Source organism: Cetorhinus maximus, chromosome 18 (genome assembly GCF_964194155.1).
Source record: "Cetorhinus maximus chromosome 18, sCetMax3.hap1.1, whole genome shotgun sequence".
Lineage (NCBI taxonomy): Eukaryota > Metazoa > Chordata > Chondrichthyes > Lamniformes > Cetorhinidae > Cetorhinus > Cetorhinus maximus.
In genome coordinates, this window is record NC_135896.1 from 68708599 (window position 1) to 68727404 (window position 18806).

The window sequence follows — 18806 nt, forward strand, 5'->3', positions numbered from 1 at the left end:
GTTGGTCTCTGGTCCCTGGGAAATTCAACTCCTTTTTAAAAGTTTTCGGTCTCGACAGGAATTGTAACAAATTGCCGAATCAAACCTAAAGGCTGTAACACGGGTACACTGGAATTTTCCAGAGTGTAAGCAAACAAGAGTTCATGTTTACTTTTGCTGTATTCAATGAAAAATAAACCTGGCAACTTAAAATGGGCAGGCATTTTTTGGAAAGGGAAGACTTAACTGTTGTAAGACACAAACAGACAACAAAGGTTAATTTAAAGGCTGTGGCAAAGAAATTAGGGGCTGACTTGAAAATAGAGGCAAAAAAGGCAGAGGTTGTTGAAGTATTGGCACAGCATTTGAAGCTTAACGGTAATCCTGTTAACATTCAAATTGATCTAGTTAGACTTCAATTACAAATGAATTGGAAAGAGATGGGGAAAAAACTTGAATCGGGGAAGAAAAGAGAAATGTGGAGCTGAATTAGGATTCTGAAGTATGTTTTGATCCTTGGCCAGACCCTGGGGCGTGGGGGTGATCCGGTTAGGGACCAATAATGTTTTGTTTAAAGTAGACAAAGGTAAAGATTCAAAACACCTAATTTTGGAATAAAGCCACAAGATTCCACAGGTTTTGAACAAACAAAAACAAACTTTACAAGTTCAGAAAGATATAACAATTTGCAATATGTATCATGATACTCTAACATTCAGGATATGAGGTACATGTGAATTAACAGACGAACTATGTTCAAAAATCCACATTACAAAATAAATGACACATACAACCATGCCAGAGTTCATGGATTTCTCAAGAACCTACCCAGATGCCAGTAAACACCAAGTCAAACAATCTTGTTGAAACTCCTGCCTCATTAGGGATTTCCAGCTTCACCTTCGAAGATCTCTTCTTGGAATTCTGTCCAAAAATCGCTTCCACTTGGACGGCTTTAACAGTGGCCCACCTCACAAAGTTTCAATGTCGCCTTCCTTCTCCCTGGATTTCTGAGTACTTTCAACACTAGCTCACAAACATACTTTCAGATCTATGGCCATGCCAAGCAGAATACCACTGCTCCAAAGGAGTACCTTTGCCCCAAGGGCGCAGCACAGAGTCACCAGCTCTTAGCTACCTTCTACCTTCAGGGCTTCTCATGAGCCCACTTCACTTAAAGTTTGCTAATTGCAGCCCTTTTCATACTTCTTAATTGGACCTCTTCCTGCCCTGTCTCTGTGACACTTGCTGGCTGACTCCTTATTTCCAATGAAATCTGAAGTACAGATGATGTAATACTCGGCCTGGAACTTGATTTGGAATTCTAAAGAGAAAAAGAGCAAAAGAACGAGAAAAGTTATAAAGAGAAGCTACAGTTGTACAGGGCTTTGATGAGACCACATCTGGAATACTGTGGGCTGTTTTGGTGTCCATATTTAAGGAAGGATCTACTTGCATTGGAGGCAGCACAGCAAAAATTCACGAGATAGGACAACCTTTTCAACTTGGTGACTAGTAATGACAGGCTGAGTAAATGGGGCCTCTGTTTTCTAGATTTTAAAAGAATGAGGTAATCTCATTGAAACATACAAGATCCTGAAGGGGCTTGATTGGGTAGATATTGAGAGATTGTTTCTGCTGGTCAGGGAATCTAAAACATGAGGGCAGTCTCAGAACAAGGGAATGATCATTTAGGACTGAGATGAGGTGAAATTACTTCACTCAAAGGGTTGTAAACCTTTGGCATTCTCTATCCAAGGTGCTCCAAAGTTGTTGATGCACCATCACTGAATATATTTAAGGCTGGGATAGACAGATTTTTGGTGTCTCAGGGAATCGAGGGATGTGGGGAACTGGTGGGAAAGTGTAGTTGAAGCCTGAGATCAGCCATCATAGTATTGAATGGTAGTGCAGTCTCTATGGGCCTATATGGTCTACTTCTCTTATTTCTTGTGGTATGTTAATGTGAAAGTATAATTTTTCTTTAGTTTTGTATTAGTTGCCTTTTAATTAATGTTTGATTTATGTTGATTTTAGTTTGTTACAACAAAAGGCTTAAAATGTGGAATCTTTTCCTTAGGTTCTTTCCATTGGTCGCTGGGAAATTAATCTCTTTTTAAAAGTTATCAGTCCCTACAGAGATCGTAACATGAATCAAATCATCTATAATAGTAATACTTAGTCTTTGTCTGGACTTCTTGATTGGCCAGGTTTAGGGATGTGCCTATGGATGGGTTTGTTTGTTGGGCAGTTTATGGGACACATGGAGGCACATGAGATGCATGAAGGAATGCACATGAGACTGCCAACAGTTGGTGGTAGTAAGGTATAGGGCATGGGGGGGTGGAAAGAGGATTTGTAGAGATTAAAGCCAGTGGAAGGTAAGGGGAGCCCAACAAGTTACCCTGGCTGGAGAGATTGTGTCTTTGAGAAATGGGATGGGATTGATGGGGAGGATGGTGACAGCATGGGAGGATGGAATTGGTTAAGCGTGGCAAAATGATGGGGACAATTATTTGATGTAACTTATTATTTGAAAAATATTCTTTATGCCAAAAATGAAGCTTCACTAGATTTGAATGGTTTTTTTTAATAAAAACTGTCAGGTGAATTAAAAAATACATCAACATTGATTCTATAAACAAAGAAGGTGATAGCAGCCTATAGCTTGCAGAGTTCCTACACAGAGTTCCTACTCAGTTCTGCCGAAGGGTCATGAAGACTCGAAACGTTAACTGATTTCTTCTCCACCGATGCTGCCAGACCTGCTGAGTTTTTCCAGGTAATTCTGTTTTTGTTTTGGAGTTCCTACACAGTCTGACTCCAAATGCGCAACCCACTCTACAAACTTGGACTCTAGGAAGGAGCAGTTATGATGTTGTTATGAAACTTGAGTCCTAAACAAAGACTTCATCATCCATGGCTTCCAAGCTATTTTCTTTGAAACCCGCCTGCTGTAATTTCATGGAAATAGCCTTTGTTCATCGCATAAGATTGAGCCAATTAGATGTAAACTTGCCTTTTCAATTTGGGGAAAAAATGGTTCCCAATTAGACTTCTATATTCTACGATTTGTATAAACGTCACAAGGCCAGACTCTTGACAAAATTTTTAATTGTATTTTTAGGCCTGTTTTTACACAGCTTTATGTAACTTTTTCCAGAGTGAGAAGTTTTGATTCTGTTCAATTCTTTGGAAGAATAACTCGAAATCCTGGGCCAGATTTTTCAGTGAGTGGCAATGCCGCTGCTGACTGTGAAGATAATTGTAACCCTACTTTTTGCGTCCGTGCAGCTGGGTTTTCCTGTCCCAGCTACATTGGCAATGCTTCAGCACTGACATCCACGGAGGGCAGTGGCGAAGATGAGCAGCGGAGAGGACGTGTCCACTTTTGCGACATAGGCTGCTGTTGTCGAGTTATGGGGGCGGTTGGGCGGTCTGGGGGTATGTGTAGGGGTTTAGGTTACGTTGATAATCACTCAGGTACACCGGAAATTAAACAACAAGACAATACGGGGTTAGTATCCAAGTAGGTATCGCATATGTAGTCCAAGTCTCCAACCCTGGGATCCCAGGTGTGTCTTAGACAGTGCAAATCAACCCAGCGGAAGTGTAAATTTCATGGTCAATTACCAGGCAAGTACGTGGGTACGGACTTCCGATGGGTGCTAAAGCACAACAGTGACAGACACCTAAACATTCTCAGCTGTTGGCATCGGAAGATCCGGTCCCCTGTGTTTAAAAAATTACCGTTGCAATAAAAATACTAATTTGATTCCAGATGTTTTGAGAATCTCTGCTAATTGGTTAATATTGTACCTGATGCAGATAGACAGTTAGTTATAAAAACTGAGATTAATTTTTTATTCCCAAATCTCAGTATTCCCAATATAGTACCTAACATTGGTAAAATGTTTATACTGTTAATTGAATCATCCTCCATGTCTTTTTTCTCGACCCCCTCCAATGGAGGTATGATATTTCTTAATGTTCTGTTTCCTTAATAGGAAAAGCAGCTAAGGAAGCAGAAGCCAACCTAAGGAGACAGAGACGTCTGGTGCGTTCTCAGGTTCTGAAGTACATGGTGCCAGGTGCACGTGTAGTTAGAGGTGTTGACTGGAAATGGAGAGATCAAGATGGCAATCCACCAGGTGAAGGCACTATCACAGGAGAACTGCATAATGGTAAACCGATAAGATTTGTTTTTATCCTTGCAGCACTAAATGCAGTCATTGTACTACTTTCTGGTGTGCAGTGGTCTTGAATAGAAAACCTGGAGTCATCATTTTGAAATTCTTGTCATGGTTAAAATAAGAACCCAGGTTTTGTGAAATGTAAATTCCAGATTCTAGGTGTGAAATACACCTACACTGGTGTTGTTTTTCGTGACCTTGCCTATGAGCTGCTTTTTTGCAATCTTCGTTACTTCACTTGTATTTCATGACACTAGGTTTCATTCCAGCCTGAGTTAACTATTCCAATGGTAGAATTCAAAATATTGTAATATGAAATGGTCATAAATTATTGCAATATGTAGAAAGAATTGAGCAGGAGTTTTGACTGATTCATTGCTTTTGCTAATCAAGTACAAACCTTTAAAGTTTGGATGCAACTTGGTTGACGTGTGTTCTAATTCATCATACAAGCCACTGAGAGCAAACATGCTGTGTGGAGGTCACTAACATAAAAATGTTACTTTTTCCATGATTTCTTTTTGCACTGACCTCCTCAGTTAGAACAAAGAACAAAGAAAAGTACAGCACAGGAACAGGCCCTTCAGCCTTCCAAGCCTGCGCCGATCATATTGCCTGCCAAACTAAACCATTTTGCACTTCTGGGGCCCGTATCCCTCTATTCCCATCCTATTCATGTATTTGTCAAGCTGCCTCTTAAACACCACTATCGTACCTGCTTCCACCACCTCCTCTGGCAGCGAATTCCAGACACTCACTACCCTCTGCGTAAAAAAACTTGCCCCGCACATCTCCTCTAAAGTTTTCTCCTCTCATCTTAAATCTATGTCCCCATGTAATTGACTCTTCCACCCTGGGAAAAAACTTCTGACTATCTACTCTGTCCATGCCACTCATAATTTTGTAAACTTCTATCAAGTTGCCCCTCAATCTCCGTCTAGAGTGAGAACAATCTGAGTTTCTCCAACCTCTCCTCATAGCTAATAACCTCCAGTCCAGGCAGCATCCTGGTAAACTTCCTCTGCACCCTCTCCAATGCCTCCAAATGCTCCTGGTAATGTGGCGACCAGAATTGCACTCAATATCCCAAGTGTGGTCTAACCAAGGTTCTATACAGCTGCAGCATGACTTCCCAGCTTTTATACTCAATACCCCTGCCAATGAAGGCAAGCATGCCATATGCCTTCCTGATTACCTTATCCACCTGCGTTGCCACTTTCAGTGACCTGTACACCCAGATCCATCTGCCCGTTGATGCACTTAAGGGTTCTGCCATTTACTGTATAATTCCTACCTGTATTAGACCTTCCAAAATGCATTACCTCGCATTTTTCTGGATTAAACTCCATCTGCCATTTCTCCACCCAAGTCTCCAACCGATCTATATCCCGTTGTATCCTTTGACAATCCTCTTCACTATTTGCAAGTCTTCCAACTTTAGTGTCGTCTGCAAACTTACTAATTAGCCCAGTTATATTTTCCTCCAAATCATTTACGTATACTACAAACAGCAGATCTATATCCCGTTGTATCCTTTGACAATCCTCTTCACTATCCGCAAGTCCTCCAACTTTAGTGTCGTCTGCAAACTTACTAATTAGCCCAGTTATATTTTCCTCCAAATCATTTACATATACTACAAACAGCAAAGGTCCCAGCACTGATCCCTGCGGAACACCGCTAGTCACAGCTCTCCATTCAGAAAAACACCCTTCCACTGCTACCCTCTGTCTTCTATGACCAAGCCAATTCTGTATCCATCTTGCCAGCTCACCTCTGATCCCGTGTGACTTTACCTTCTGTACCAGTCTGCCATGAGGGACCTTGTCAAAGACCTTACTGAAATCCATGTATATAACATCCACTGCCCTTCCATCGTCGATCATCTTTGTCACTTCCTCGAAAAACTCGATCAAGTTAGTGAGACACGACCTCCCCTTCACAAAACCATGCTGCCTCTCACTAATACGCCCATTTGCTTCCAAATGGTAGTAAATCCTGTCACGAAGAATCTTCTCCAATAATTTCCCTACCACTGACGTAAGGCTCACCAGCCTGTAATTTCCTGGATTATCCCTGCTACCCTTCTTAAACAATGGAACAACATTTGGCCATTCTCCATTCCTCTGGGACCTCACCCATAGCCAGTGAGGATACAAAGTTTTCTGTTAAGGCCCCAGCAATCTCCTCCCATGCCTCCCTCAGTACTCTGGGGTAGATCCCATCTGGCCCTGGGGACTTATCCACCTTAATATTCTTCAAGGCGCCTAACACCTCTTTTTTGATCTCAACATGATCCAGACTATCTACACACTCTTCCCTAGACAAATCGACCACTAAGTCCTTCTCTTTGGTGAATACTGATGAGAAGTACTCATTTAGTATCTCTCCCATTTCTTCTGGCTCCACACACACATTCCCACCTCTGTCCCAGAGTGGGCCTACCCTTTCCCTGGCTACCCTCTTGCTTTTTACATATGTAAAGAAAGCATTGGGATTTTCCTTAATCCTGGTTGCCAATGACTTTTCATGACCCCTTTTAGCCCTCCTGACTCCTTGCGTAAGTTTCTTCCTACTTTCTTTGTATTCTCCACGGGCTTCATCTGTTCCCAGCCTTCTAGCCCTTTTGAATGCTTCCCTTTTCTTTTTGACTAATCTCACAACGTCCTTCGTTATCCAAGGTTCCTGAAACTTGCCATACTTATCCTTCATCATAGCAGGACCATGCCAGTCCTGAATTCTTATCAACTGACGTTTGAAAGCCCCCCACATGTCAGTTGTTGATTTGCCCTCAAACATCCGCCTCCAGTCTAGATTCAGTTGGTTAAAAAGCAAGTGTTTGAAAATATTTTGCCCAGTTTTATCATAAGCTTATTAACTGGAAGCATTTTTTTAAAATTACCAGTTTAGTGACTTAAGTTTTCAATACCAATATAACTCTTCTTTTGTCCAACTTTGTCACTTCAAGAGAGAAATTATTAATTTGATTATGAGGCTCTGAATCCTATGCTAAAGACTGAGAAAATGGTGAAAGTAATTAAGTATTTTGGCTCAGCTTTCACCAAGTATGGTGAAAGTAAGATTGTAGGAATAGCGGAGTAAGATGTGGATAAGCCACAACTGGAGATGAATATTTGGAAGGAAGGTGTATTAAAACATTTAATGGAAAGTCAAAATAGTAAAGACAGTAACCATACTTTTTCAAAAAAATGTTGGATTGGAGAGTGGGAAAGTTGTACCTGTGTTCAAGAAAGAGTTACGTCAGAAAAATTATAGGCTGGTGAGACATTTGGAGTGAATTGGCAGGATGAAATTGATTAGGAGCTTGTGCACATGGGCTAACCAGTTCAATCGGGATGAACTTCATGGGGCAGATTGTGCTTGACTAATTTCACAGAATGATTACAGCACAGAAGGACATCATTCAGCCCGTCATGGCTGCGCAGGCTCTCTGAAGGAGCAGTTTATTTATTGATATCCCCAGCCTTTTCTACATAGCCCTGCACATTCTTCCTTTTTGGATAATAACCTGATTTCCTCGATGGATATTGCCATTCCACACACTCAGGCAGAACCCAACCACTCATTGCATGAAAAGGTTTTTCCTCATGTTTAATTTTTTAAAAAAGAGAATTGAAACTTTTGCTCAAGTCACAAGTGTCATCTGGAAAGGACATACAGGGGTATTCAAAAGGCATTTAATGAGGTTCTTCAAAAAAAATTGTTAGGAAAAGCAGGGCTGTGGTATTGAAAGGCTGGTTAGATTAGGATAGTGCTGCAAGGAAATGGGAATAATGTTTGGAGGGATGAACGATTTGTGCTTTGAATTTTCTGCTTATCAAGGTGAAAGATGCTTTCGCCTTGCGAGTGTGTCAACATCAAGCATTCCCAAATAAGATATAGCTCAATATAATGTAGAGGAAAGCTTCCTACTATGTGCTTCTGCCCCAACTTCAGAAGGAAATTTACATTCCAGTGTAATACTTTTTCTGATTTTCACGCCAGCCATCCTGTGACCTTTCTGAAGAGATAGCTGCTGAATTAGGGACAGTTTTGTGATGTAGTCCCATGTTCAATAGGAACTGGATGGTTGCTGCTAAAACATATTTCACTGTCAACAGGGAAACCTTTTTAATGTGCTTTTTCAGAATTGAAACCAACTATCCTGTGCTAGTTTTCAATTTGTGTTTTCAGTTCAGGTGTACATTGCATTATTTTGGTCTCAGACAGCACATAACTGAAATGCAAGAGCAGTTCTATGCTTACTCTGAATACAATCTAATTGTATGCCAGGTATTACTCTCTCTCCTGTGTGCCTTTCAGCTTGGCATTTGCAATACTACATTTCTTTATTTCTCTCTTACTCAATTTTTCCTTCTTGCACTGCTTCACTGGGACCAGACTACAATTTTGTTATGAATTCCAACATAAACGTTAAACAAATAATATTGTCTGGAAATCTATTAAGCTATCATAATGAATACACAATGCACAGAACTATTTTGAGTTTCTTTGTGCTAAATGTGGTTCCCTTGAGCTGAATATAATATATTGTTGGCAAATATGTCTTCATATATTTTAACTCCTCTTCAGACAATGAACACTTCAACAGAAAATAGTTGTGAAGTTAGCTATTAGAAGTACTAATTATTTCCTCTAAAAACAATGTGGCTGTTTGGAGTAAAACAATAGTCTGGTCCCATGGGGTGAAGCTGCTGTCCATATAGCAACTGTCTGCTTTCTGCTGGGTCTGATAAACTCCTGTCCCTTTCCAGGCTGGATTGATGTCACCTGGGATGCTGGTGGCTCAAACTCTTACCGTATGGGCGCAGAAGGAAAATTTGACCTCAAGCTTGCACCAGGGTACGACCCTGATTCAGCGCCATCACCCAAACCTGTTTCATCCACTGTTTCAGGCACAGCGCAAGCATGGAGCAGCTTGGTGAAAAACAACTGCCCAGACAAGATGGCGACTGCTGCACCGGGCTCCTCCAGTCGAAAAGGAAGCAGCAGTTCTGTATGTAGTGTGGCTAGTAGCAGCGATATAAGCTTGAGCTCATCTAAAATGGATCGCAGATCTGAAAGTGTATTGGAACAGACAACTGCTTCTGGTACAGACAGTCATGAACCTATTGTTGTTCTTTCTGCTACTGATATTTTGCCCCAAGGAGGAGCAGGATCAACTTCTAGTGCCAGTACCAGCACCTTGACTGCAGACACAGCAAGTGAAAACGTGGACAGGAAGCCTGGTCCTGAGGCTTCAATGCGTAATTCTGGAGAATCTGGTGCAATATCAATGGGTATTGTTAGTGTGAGCTCCCCTGATGTGAGTTCAGTGGCTGAATCGTCAAACAAGGAATCAACATCACAACGCCCACTTAGTTCTTCAGCAAGTAACAGACTTTCAGTAAGCTCATTGTTAGCTGCTGGGGCACCAATGAGTTCAAGTGCCAGTGTACCCAATCTATCTTCAAGGGAAGCCTCCAGCCTTATGGAATCCTTTGTACGGCGAGTTGCTAACATAGCACGCACCAATGCCACCAATAACATGAACTTAAGCCGCAGTAGCAGTGATAACAACACTAATACTCTGGGACGGAATGTAATGAGTACTGCAAGTAAGTGATTACTTTTATTTTGTATATTTGCATTGGTGTAAGAAGCTCAATGATGAGATTCCTGTGATGTAAGTTGAGAAAACAAATTTGTTGAGAAACTGTTTTGTCCCTATGTTTTACATGTTTTCTACCATGAAGAACTTCTGACAATTCAAATATTTTGTACTTTATTGAAATCTTCTAATTGTGATTCACAATATCATGAAAATACTCTCCTTCCAAATGTCTGTTGTAACCAGGTCACCTTATCATTTGGTCATACCGGCCTTTTATTCCTTGAATTTGAATTCCTTGCACCCAGCCGCCTACATTTTCTCCTTGAGTCTTACTGTTAATAAAATACTTTTAAGGTGACTAGCCATTTTGTTTTGACATTTGTGGCTAACAAATAAAGCATGTACTTTGCCTTCAAGCATTCTCATGCAGCTCTAATGCCAGAATTTTTTTGAGTTTGCCGCATAATATTTAGCAACAATATTAACGGTACTTGGTTTGTTTGACCAATGAAAATACTATTAAATAGAATAAACATTAAGCTCTGGCTCAAAGCATTTATTTTGTTCTGTATTTTCCTTATTCTTTATCTATATTGGCACAGCCTTAAATTGCTACAAGGCAGAAAATTTAAGCTATTTACTTTGATCCACTTGTTTAAAAATAACGGGTTATAGCACAAAAAATCAATTTATTAAGTTTTTAACAATTGTTAAAATTGTTGTGAAACATAAACCATTTTTTTTTTAGCAATTGCTGAAATTCACAGTAAGTATTTTTTTTGCTTTTTGTTGAAGAACATGGGAGTAATTTAACATTTGTTTCCTGAAACTTATAGCTTCTCCTCTCATGGGTGCCCAGAGTTTCCCAAACCTCACAACTACTGGTACCACATCGACTGTCACCATGTCAACTTCCAGCGTCACCAGCAGCAATAATGTAGCCACAGCAACCACAGGTTTGTCAGTCGGTCAGTCACTCAGTAATACTCTGACAACCAGCTTGACGTCCACTTCCAGCGAGAGTGACACAGGTCAAGAAGCAGAATTTTCTTTATACGGTAAGTTTTTAATCAAGGACTGTGGGAGTAGGAAGAAAATGTGTTTCGTTATCACAAACTTATAGATAATCATAGAATTTACAGCACTGGAGGAGTTTGAGGAGGTAAAAGGTTGATACGCTGTTGATGTGTATATAGATTTTCAAATGGCATTTGATACAGTGCCACGCAACAGACTTGAGCAAAATACTAGGCCACGGAATAAAAGGGAAAGTAGGCACTTGGATAAGAAATTGGCTGAGTGACAGGAAACAGAGAAGTAATAAATGGTTATTTTTCAGATTGGAGAAAGATTTGTAGTAGAATTCCTCAGGTCAGTGTTGGGACCCTTGCTCTTCCTGATTATATATTAATGACCTAGACTGTGCAGGGCATGATTTCAAAATTTGCAGATGATAGGAAGATTGGAAATGTTGCCAACTGTGATGGGGATAGCCTTGAACTTCAAAAGGACATAGACATGTTGGTGGATTGGGCAGGAAAGTGGCAGATGAATTTCAATGCAGAGAAGGTGTGAGGTGATTCGTTTTGGCAGGAAAGATTGGTGAGATGGTATAAAATAAAGGGAGAGCCTCCAGAGATGCAGGAACAGAGGATCCTTGGTATATATGTACATAGGTTATTGAAGATGGCAGGACATGTTGAGAGAGCAGTTAACAAAGCATATGGTATCTTACTCTTTTACTCGATGTCCCTAATAATCAAGCCTAAGGAGGTCATGTTAAACTTGTATGAGACACTAGTTAGGCCTCACCTGGAGTACTGCATCCAGTTCTGGGTGCCATACTTGAGGGAGGATGTGAAGGCATTGGAGAGAGTACAGAGGAGATTCACAAGAATGATTCCTGGGATGAAGAACTGTAGCTACGAGGATAGATTAGAGAGGTTGGGACTGTTAACTTGGAGAAAAGAAGGCTGAGAGGAGACTTAGAGGTATTCAAGATCCTGAGGGATATGGACAGGGTAAAGAGAGAAACTGTTCCCACTTGAGAACATCAAGAATAGAGGGCACAGATTCTAAATAATTGGCAAAAGGAGTACATGTGATGTGAGGAAATTTTTTTTCACCCAGAGGGTGGTTGAAATCTGGGACAAACTTCCTGAAAGAATGGTGGAAGTAGGTTTGAAAAGGGAATTGAATTGCTACCTGAAAAGAGAGAATTTGCAAGGTTATGGGCATAAGGCAGGGGAGTGGAGCTAGTTGGAATATTTTTTCAGAGAGCCAGTGCAGATTCGATGGGCCGAATGGCCGCCTCCTGCTCTGTAAAGATACTATGATACATGTCTGCATTGAATTCTGTGTATGATGGCCCTTTTTAGTCTTTAAGTGTAGGTGTTACATTAAAAATATTTCTCCATTAAATTTGTTTTACTGAATATGATCAAGTTCCATAAATAATATTCAGAGTATATGTGAGTGGACAATGGAAATATGGCTTGATGATTTAAGGAATAATTATGTACAACAGGAGAGAAAGGCGTGTTCATGAGCACCATAGCATATTGAGTTTATAAAATCTGAATTTGTTATATTACTTCACTCTTTGAGGGTACAAATAATTTCCATGTATCATTCAATGGTCATGGCTTGTTCTGAATTTTTCACATCATTTTGAGCGTTATCTAGTGTTGCTTAATAACCAGAATTACTCTATGAACTGATTATTAATTTGTTTTGCATCGAGTACCCTCCATGAACGTCTAATGTTTTTGTTTTAAGGTGGAATCATAGATTCCTCATCTTTTTAAGAGCATCTCAGATAATAATTTGATTGTCCCACAGTTAATCTACTGGACCATTTTCATTTCATATTACTATTTCTTAATCATCATAGAGTTCATCCCACATTTGAAATGCACCTTTAACCAAAAAATAAATTTCTGAAGTTCTTGGAATGTCTACTGCTCACAAGCACTGCAGCATAGATTGGGTCCATAATTAGGCACGGATATCTGTAGGTTTTTCAATCTGTTCATTCAACCTTGATATGCAGAATCATTCTCTGGGATGCCACTTCTTCAAATATCAACTATCCTCAGCTCAGCCAACTCGAGGCCTTTTAAGTTCATGGTTTTTTTGTGGGTTTGAACGTTCACTTCATATGCATGTGCTCCTATTTCGCTGTGCTTTTGCATCTTGAGAAGCAATCACTTTGTTACTTTGATCATTTTTTTTTGTTGTAGCTTCAATAAACGTATTAGCATTTTTATTTGGGGAATACTTGAATGTTGCTGTTTTGTTTATGGACTTTTAAACAGAATCACATACTTGTTACAGTGCCAAGGGAGGCCACTTGGCCCATCGTTTCTGCACCAGCTCTCCAAATGAGCATTATGACTGAGTGCCATTCTCCTGCCTTTTCCCTGTACCCTTGCACATTGTTTCTATTCAAATAATCATCTAATGTCTTCTTGAATGCCTCGATTGAACTTGCTTCCACCACACTTCCAGGCAGTGCATTCCAGACTCGAAATACTTGCTGTGTGAAAAAGTTTTTTCTCTTATAACATTTGCTGCTTTTGCAAATCACTTTAAATCTATGTCCTCTCGTTCTCGATCCTCTTACATGTGGGAACAGTTTCTCTCTACCTACTCTATCCTACCTCCTCATGATTTTGAACACCTCTATCAAATTCTCTCCTAGCCGCCGCCTCTTCGAGGAGAACAGTCCCAACCTCTCCATTCTATCTTCATAACTGAAGTTTCTCATCCCTGGAACCATTCTTGCAAACCTCTTCTGCACTCTTTCCAATACGTTCACATCCTTCGTATAGTGTGGCACCCAGAACTGTGCACAATACTTCAGCTGAAGTCTAACCTCAGCATAACCTCCTTGTTCTTGTACTTTATGCCCCTATTGATAAAGCCCAGGACACTGTATGCTTTATTAATTGCTCTCTCCACCTGTCCTGCCACCTTCAATGATCTATGCACATTTATACCCAGGTCCCTCTGCTCCTACACCCCCCTAAGAATTGTACCCCTAATTTTATATTATTTGTCCATGTTCTTCCTACCAAAATGCATCACCTCACACTTCTCCACATTGAATTTCATCTGCCACCTATCTGTCCACTCCACCAACTTATCTATGTCCTTTTGAAGTTCTGCACTGTCGTCCTCTCAGTTTACGATGCTTCCAAATTTCGTAACATCTGCAAACTTGGAAATTGTCCCTTCGCACCAAGATCTAGATCATTAATATATATCTGGAAAAGCAAGAGCCTCAAAACCAAACCTTGAGGAACTCAACTACAAACCTTCCTCCAGCCCAAAAAATATCCATTGACCATTACCCTCTGTTTCCTACTACTCTGCCAATTTTGAATCCACGTTGCTACTGTCCCTTTTATTCCATGAGCTATAACTTTTCTCACAAATCTTGTTGTGTGGCGCTGTATCAAATGCCTTTTTAAAGTCCATGTACACCACATGAACAGCATTACCCTCATCTACCCTCCATTACCTCTTCAAAAAAACTCCAGCAAGTTAGTTAAACATGATTTCTCCTTTAGAAATCCATGCTGGCTCTTCCTAATCAACCCACATTTTTCCATGTGACTACTAATTCTATCCCAAATAATTGTTTCTAGAGGCTTCCCCACCACTAAGTTAAACTGACTGCTGTGTAATTGCTGGGCTTATGCTTACAACCTTTATTGAACAAGGGCACAATGTTTGCAATTCTCCAATCCTCTGGCACCTCTACTGAGTCTAGGGAAGACTAGAAGATCATGGCCAGTACCTCTGCAATTTCCACTCTTTCTTCCCTCAATATCCTTGGATGCATTTCGTCTGGTCCCGGTGCCTTGTCAACTTTAAGTACTGACAGCTTATCCAACACTTCCTCCTTATCAATTGTGAACCCTTCCAGTGACAGAGTTTCCTCCGGTCACTTTGGCCTCGGTAGCCTCTGCTTCCTTGGTAAAGATAGATTTTTTTTTAATTCGTTCTCGGTATGTGAGCTTCGCTGGCTGGCCCAGCATTTATTTCCCATCTCTAGTTGCCCTTGAGAACGTGGTACTGAGCTGCCTTCTTGAACCGCTGAAGCCCATGTGGTGTAGGTATACCCACAATGCTGTTGGGGAAGGAGTTCCAGGATTTTGACCCAGTGACAGTGAAGGAACAGCGATATATTTCCAAGTCAGGATGCTGAGTGACTTGGAGGAGAACTTCCAGATGGCGGTGTCCCCATCTATCTGCTGCCCTTGCAGATCCTTGCAGTAGTCATGGATTTAGAAGGTGCTGCCCAAGGAACCTTGGTGAATTCCTGCAGTGCACCTTGTAGACGGTACACACTGCTGCTACTGTGAGTCAGTAGTGGAGGGAATGAATGTTTGCGGTTGTGCTACCAATCAAGCGGCTGCTTTGTCCTGGACGGTGTCAAGCTTCTTGAGTGTTGTGGGAGCTGCAGTCAGAATCACAGAATCTCTCAGTGCAGAAGAGGCCCTTCAGCCCATTGACTCTGCACCGATACGTGAGAGACACCTGACCTACCTATCTAATCCCAATTACCAGCACTTGGCCCATAGCCTTGAATGTTATGATGTACCAAGTGCTCATCCAGGTACTTTTTAAAGGATGTGAGGCATTCCAGACCGTCACCACCCTCTGGGTAAAAAAGGTTTTCCCCTCATCCCCCCCCAAACCTCCTGCCTCTCACCTTGAACATGTGTCCCCTCGTGACTGATCCTTCAACTAATGGGAACAGCTGCTCCCTATCCACTCTGTCTATGCCCCTCATAATCTTGTACACCTCGATCAGGTCGCCCCTCAGTCTTCTCTGCTGCAATGAAAACAACCCAAGTCTATCCAACCTCTCTTCATAACTTAAATGTTTTATCCCAGGCAACATCCTGGTGAATCTCCTCTGCACCCCCTCCAGTGCAATCACATCCTTCCTATAATGTGGTGACCAGAAATGCACACAGTACTCCAGCTGTGGCCTCACCAAGGTTCTATACAACTCCAACATGACCTCCCTACTTTTGTAATCTGTGCCTCGATTGATAAAGGCAAGTGTCTCATACGCCTTTTTCACCACGCCACTAACATGCCCCTCCACCTTCAGAGATCTATGGACACACATCCCAAGGTCCCTTTGTTCCTCAGAACTTCCTAGTGTCATGCCGTTCATTGAATTCTTCCTTGTCAAATTACTCCTTCCAAAGTGTATCACCTCTCACTTTTCAGGGTTAAATTCCACCTGCCACTTATCTGCCCATTTGACCATCCCGTCTATATCTTCCTGTAGCCCAAGACACTCAACCTTACTATTAACCACCAGTCCAATCTTTGTGTCATTCGCAAACTTACTCATCCAACCCCCCACATAGTCATCTATGTCGTTTATATAAATGATGAATAATAGGGAACCCAGCATAGATCCCTGTGGTATGCCACTGGACACTGGCTTCCAGCCACAAAAGCATCCTTCTGTCAGCACCCTCTGTCTCCTACAACTAAGCCAATTTTCAATCCACCTTATCAAATTACCCTGTATCCCATGTGCATTTGCCTTCTTTATAAGTCTCCCATGTGGGACCTTGTCAAAGGCTTTGCTGAAATCCATATAAACTACATCAACTGCACCACCCTCATCTACACACCTGGTCACATCTTCAGAAAATTCAATCAAATTTGTTAAGCATGACCTCCCTCTGACAAAGCCATGCGGACTATCCCTGATCAAACCTTGCCTCTCCAAGTGGAGATAGATTCTCTCCTTCAGAATTTTCTCCCAATAGTTTCCCTACCACTGACATGAGACTCACTGGTCTGCAGTTCCCTGGCTTATTTCTACAACCCTTCTTAAATAGCAGAACCACATTAGCTATTCTCCAGTCCTCTGGCACCTTCCCCCATGGCCAGAGAGGAATTAAAAATTTGGGTCAGAGCCCCTGCGATCTCCTCCCTTGCCTCCCTCAGCAGTCTGGGACACAAATCATCTGGACCTGGAGATTTGTCCACTTTTAAGCCTGCCAACACCCCCAATACCTTGTCACTCCCTATATCAATTTGCTTAAGAACCTCGCAGTCCCTCTTCCCGAGTTCAATACCTTCATCCTCATTCTCTTGGGTGAAGACGGATGTGAAGTATTCATTCAACACTCTAGCGATGTCCTCTGGCTCCATCCATAGATTGCCCCCTTGGTCCCTAATGGGCCCTACTCTTTCCCTGGTTATCCTCTTCCCACTGATATACTTATAGGATATCTTGGGATTTTCCCTACTTTTGCCAGCCAGAGCTTTTCTCATATCCCCTCTTTGCTCTCCTAATTACTTTCTTAAGCTCCACCCTCCACTTTCTGTACTCCACTAATGCCTCTGCTGATTTGCTTCCCTTGTACCTGCTAAAAACTTCTTTTCCTTCTCATTGTATCCTGAATATATCTGGTCATCCATGGTTCTCTGGTCTTGTTACTCCTTCCTATCCCCCTAGAGGGAACATGTTGAGCCTGTACCCTCCCCATTTCCTTTTTGAACACCCCCTCACTGCTCTTCTGTAGATTTCCTCACAAGTAACTGTTCCCAGTCTACCTTGGCCAGATCCTGCCTTATTTTACTAAAATCCGCTCTCCCCAATCCAAAACATTTTTTTGCAACTTGTCTATTTCTTTGTCCATAACAAACTTAAACTGTACCATGTTGTGGTCACTATCACTAAAATGCTCCCCCACCGCCACCTCAGCCACCTGCCCGGCTTCATTCCCCAGAATTAGGTCCAGCACGACGCCGTCCCTTGTTGGACCCGCTACATATTGACCTAAAAAGGTCTCCCGTACACTTATCCAGGCAAGCGGGCAGTATCCCCTCACACTCCTGCCTTGTGCCTTGTAGATGGTGGACAGACTTTGGGAAGTCAGGAGGTGAGTTCCCATTGCAGGATTCCTAGTCTCTGACCTGCTCTTGTAGCCAAAGTATTTATATGGCTAGTCCAGTTCAGTTTCTGGTCAATGGTAACCCCCCAGGATGTTGATAGTGGGGGATTCAGTGATGGTAATGTCATTGAACGTGCAAGGGCGATGGTTAGACCTCTCTTGTTGGAGATTGTCATTGCCTGGCACTTACGCGGTACGAATGTTACTTGCCACTTGTCAGGCCAAGCCTGGATGTTGTCCAGGTCTTGCTGCATTTGGACATGAACTGCTTCAGTATCTGAGGAGTCGCGAATGATGCTGAACATTGTGCGATCATCAGCGAACATCCCCACTTCCGACCTTTTATGATGGAGGGAAGGTCATTGAGGAAGCAGCTGAAGGTGGTTGGGCCAAGGACACTACCCTGAGGAACTCCTGCAGTGATGTCCTGGAACTGATGTGACTGGCCTCCAACAATCACAATCATCTTCCTTTGTGCTAGGTATGACTCCAACCAGTGGAGAGTTTTCCCTCGATTCCCATTGACTCCGGTTTTGTTAGGGCTCCTTGATGCCACACTCGGTCAAATGCAGCCTTGATGTCAAATGCGGCTACCCTCACCTCACCTCAGGAGTTCAGCTCTTTTGTCCATGTTTGAACCAAGGCTATAATGAGGCCAGGAGCTGAGTGGCCCTGATGTAACCCAAACTGGGCATCAGTGAGCAGGTTATTGCTAAGCAAGTGCCACTTGATAGCACTGTTGATGACCCCTTCCACTAGTTTACTGATGACCGAGAGTAGACTGATGGGGTGGGAATTGGCTGGGTTGGATTTGTCCTGCTTTTTGTGTACAGGACATACCTGGGCAATTTTCCACATAGCCAGGTGTGTGTTGTAGCTGAAACAAAAACAAAAATAGCTGGAAAAGCTCAGCAGGTCTGACAGCAGAGGAATACAGTTAACGTTTCGAGTCCGTATGACTTTTCATCCTGTGTTGTAGCTGTACTGGAACGGCTTGGCTAGGAGCACGGCAAGTTCTGGAGCTCAAGTCTTCAGTACTATTGTCGGAATATTGTCAGGCCCCATAGCCTTTGCAGTATC

At 42.0% G+C, this 18806-nt stretch overlaps 1 protein-coding gene across 4 annotated transcripts in view; it reads left to right on the plus strand.

Moving 5' to 3' along the window:
- Nucleotides 1-18806, plus strand: part of hectd1 (HECT domain containing 1) — a 182225-nt gene that overhangs the window by 141432 nt on the left and 21987 nt on the right. For 2 of the 4 annotated variants that reach the window (XM_078562871.1, XM_078562873.1), the window contains exons 24-26: nucleotides 3987-4163; nucleotides 8948-9790; nucleotides 10623-10844. In XM_078562871.1, the coding sequence (XP_078418997.1) occupies nucleotides 3987-4163; nucleotides 8948-9790; nucleotides 10623-10844 (1242 nt within the window). The remainder of the gene's footprint in view (nucleotides 1-3986; nucleotides 4164-8947; nucleotides 9791-10622; nucleotides 10845-18806) is intronic. The other 2 variants (XM_078562872.1, XM_078562874.1) reach the window with 1 other exon arrangement.